At 41.3% G+C, this 2,012-nt stretch overlaps 1 protein-coding gene across 1 annotated transcript; it reads right to left on the bottom strand.

Moving 5' to 3' along the window:
* Positions 1–1,219: 1,219 nt before the first annotated feature.
* On the bottom strand, positions 1,220–1,807 carry LOC138898758 (uncharacterized). Its single transcript, XM_070184855.1, has one exon. The coding sequence runs from the start codon at positions 1,805–1,807 to the stop codon at positions 1,220–1,222; it is 588 nt and encodes a 195-aa protein (XP_070040956.1).
* Between the last annotated feature and the right edge of the window lie 205 nt (positions 1,808–2,012).

Raw genomic sequence — 2,012 nt, forward strand, 5'->3', positions numbered from 1 at the left:
AACCGCGAGGTAGACTAGCAAAATTTCACCTTCTTTTGGTTTTGAGAGCAACTAAGGGCTTGACAAATATTTCTTCAACTCCTTCAAGGCTTGCTGACACTCCGGTATCCATTCAAAATTATTTTTCTTTTTGAGCAGTGCGAAGAAGCGATGACATCTTTCCGATGAAAGGGAAATGAATCTTCTCAAAGCTGCCAATCTCCATGTAAGCCTCTGGACTTCTATTACATTAGACAATTGATCTAGGATGTCCTTTATGGCCTTGTTTTTGTCGGGATTTATCTCAATTCCCCTTTGTGAGACTAGGAATCCTAGGAACTTACCCGAACTGACCCTGAACGTACACTTCTCGGGGTTAAGTTTCATATTGTTCTCCCTCAGGATGTTGAATGTTTCTTGCAAATGCTTCAGGTGATCACCTACATTCAAAGACTTAACGAGCATATCGTCTATATATACTTCTATAATCTTTCTTATTTGTTTTTCGAACATCTTATTCACGAGCCGTTGATCGGCGTTCTTTAACCCCAAATGGCATCACATTGTAACAATATATGCCAAATTTCATTATATACGAAGTCTTTTCCTAATCTTCTCGATTCATCTTAATTTGATTGTACCCAGAATAAGTATTGAGGAAACTCATTAACTCATGCCCGGTCGTAGCATCAATCATTTGATATATTTGGCAACGGGAGTGAGTCTTTGGGGCACGCCTTATTAAGATCTTTATAATACACGCACATGGAAATTTATTATTTTTCTTAGGGACTACTACTACATTGGCTAGCTAGTCCGGATATCTTACCTCTCGGATTGAAGCAATCTTAAGTAAACGGGTTACCTCTTCTTTGACAAATTTATTCCTTTCTTTGGCAATAGGGCGCTTCTTCTACCTTACCGGAGGTATGTTGGGATCCAAGCTTAACTTGTGCGCGTCTATCTCCGTCGGAATTCCTGTCATATCCTCGTGTGACCATGCAAAATAATCAGTGTTAATTTTAAGGAATTTGATAAAAGCAGTCCTGAGCTCCAAATGGAATTTCCTTTCTAGGAATTCTTCGAACAATGCAACTTACTCCAGTTCTTCTGAGGTGGACTTCGTCGCATTCGTCTCTTCTGGTACTTGAAAATACCTTGGTACCTGGTATTGTTCTGACTCTTCTGTCCCCGGGCTAACTTCATCTGGTTCGGGGGCAGGTGCCGGTTCTAGTAATTGCTATGCCACACGTTCCTTTCCTTTGCTACTGGAGACCGAAATTGCATTCATCTCCCTTGCTGCCAGTTGATCACCCCTTATCTGTTTGATCCCCTCGGGTGTCAGAAACTTTAACAATTGGTGATATGTTAAAGGCACAACTTTCATCTCGTGCAACCATGGTCTTCCCAAGATGATATTATATCCCATGTCTCCATCCACCACTTCGAAGAGAGTTATCTTCATTACTCCCTCAACGTTTGTGAGCAGAAAAATTTCTCCCCGGGTTGTCACGCTTGTGAGGTTGAATCCGGCAAGGAGTTTCTTTGCCGGGATAATGCTTCCAGTAAGTTTAGCTTGCTCCGGTACTCTCCATTGTACGATATTAGCTGAACTTCCTGGATCCACTAAAACACGTTTAATTTTAAAATTTAACACATTTAAAGAAATTACCAGTGCATCTTTATGCGGTAGCAGTAATCCATCTGCATCTTCATTCGTAAATGTGATATCGTCTTCCCGGTGCCTTTTACTATGATTTATCAATATTTTTGTCTTCTTTGCCGCCGAAAAGGTGACCTCGTTTATTTCATTTCCTCCGAAGATCATGTTGATCGTTTGCGTGGGGGTTCTTCTCCTGCTTTCAAGGTTTCCGCATCACCCTTGTTCCGACCATAATTATTTTTAACTCGGTCACTCAAGAATTCTTTGAGGTGACCATTCTTTAACAGTGTTGCCACTTCTTCCCAACGGTGTCGGCAGTCCCCAATCCGATGGCTGTTAGTGCCATGGTATTCACACCATAAATTGGATC

Source organism: Nicotiana tomentosiformis, chromosome 9, assembly GCF_000390325.3.
Source record: "Nicotiana tomentosiformis chromosome 9, ASM39032v3, whole genome shotgun sequence".
In the NCBI taxonomy this organism is placed as follows: domain Eukaryota; kingdom Viridiplantae; phylum Streptophyta; class Magnoliopsida; order Solanales; family Solanaceae; genus Nicotiana; species Nicotiana tomentosiformis.

What these genes read in the sequence shown, in the direction of transcription:
- LOC138898758 (XM_070184855.1), bottom strand. Translation starts at nt 1,807, where the DNA reads ATGATCTTCGGAGGAAATGAAATAAACGAGGTCACCTTTTCGGCGGCA.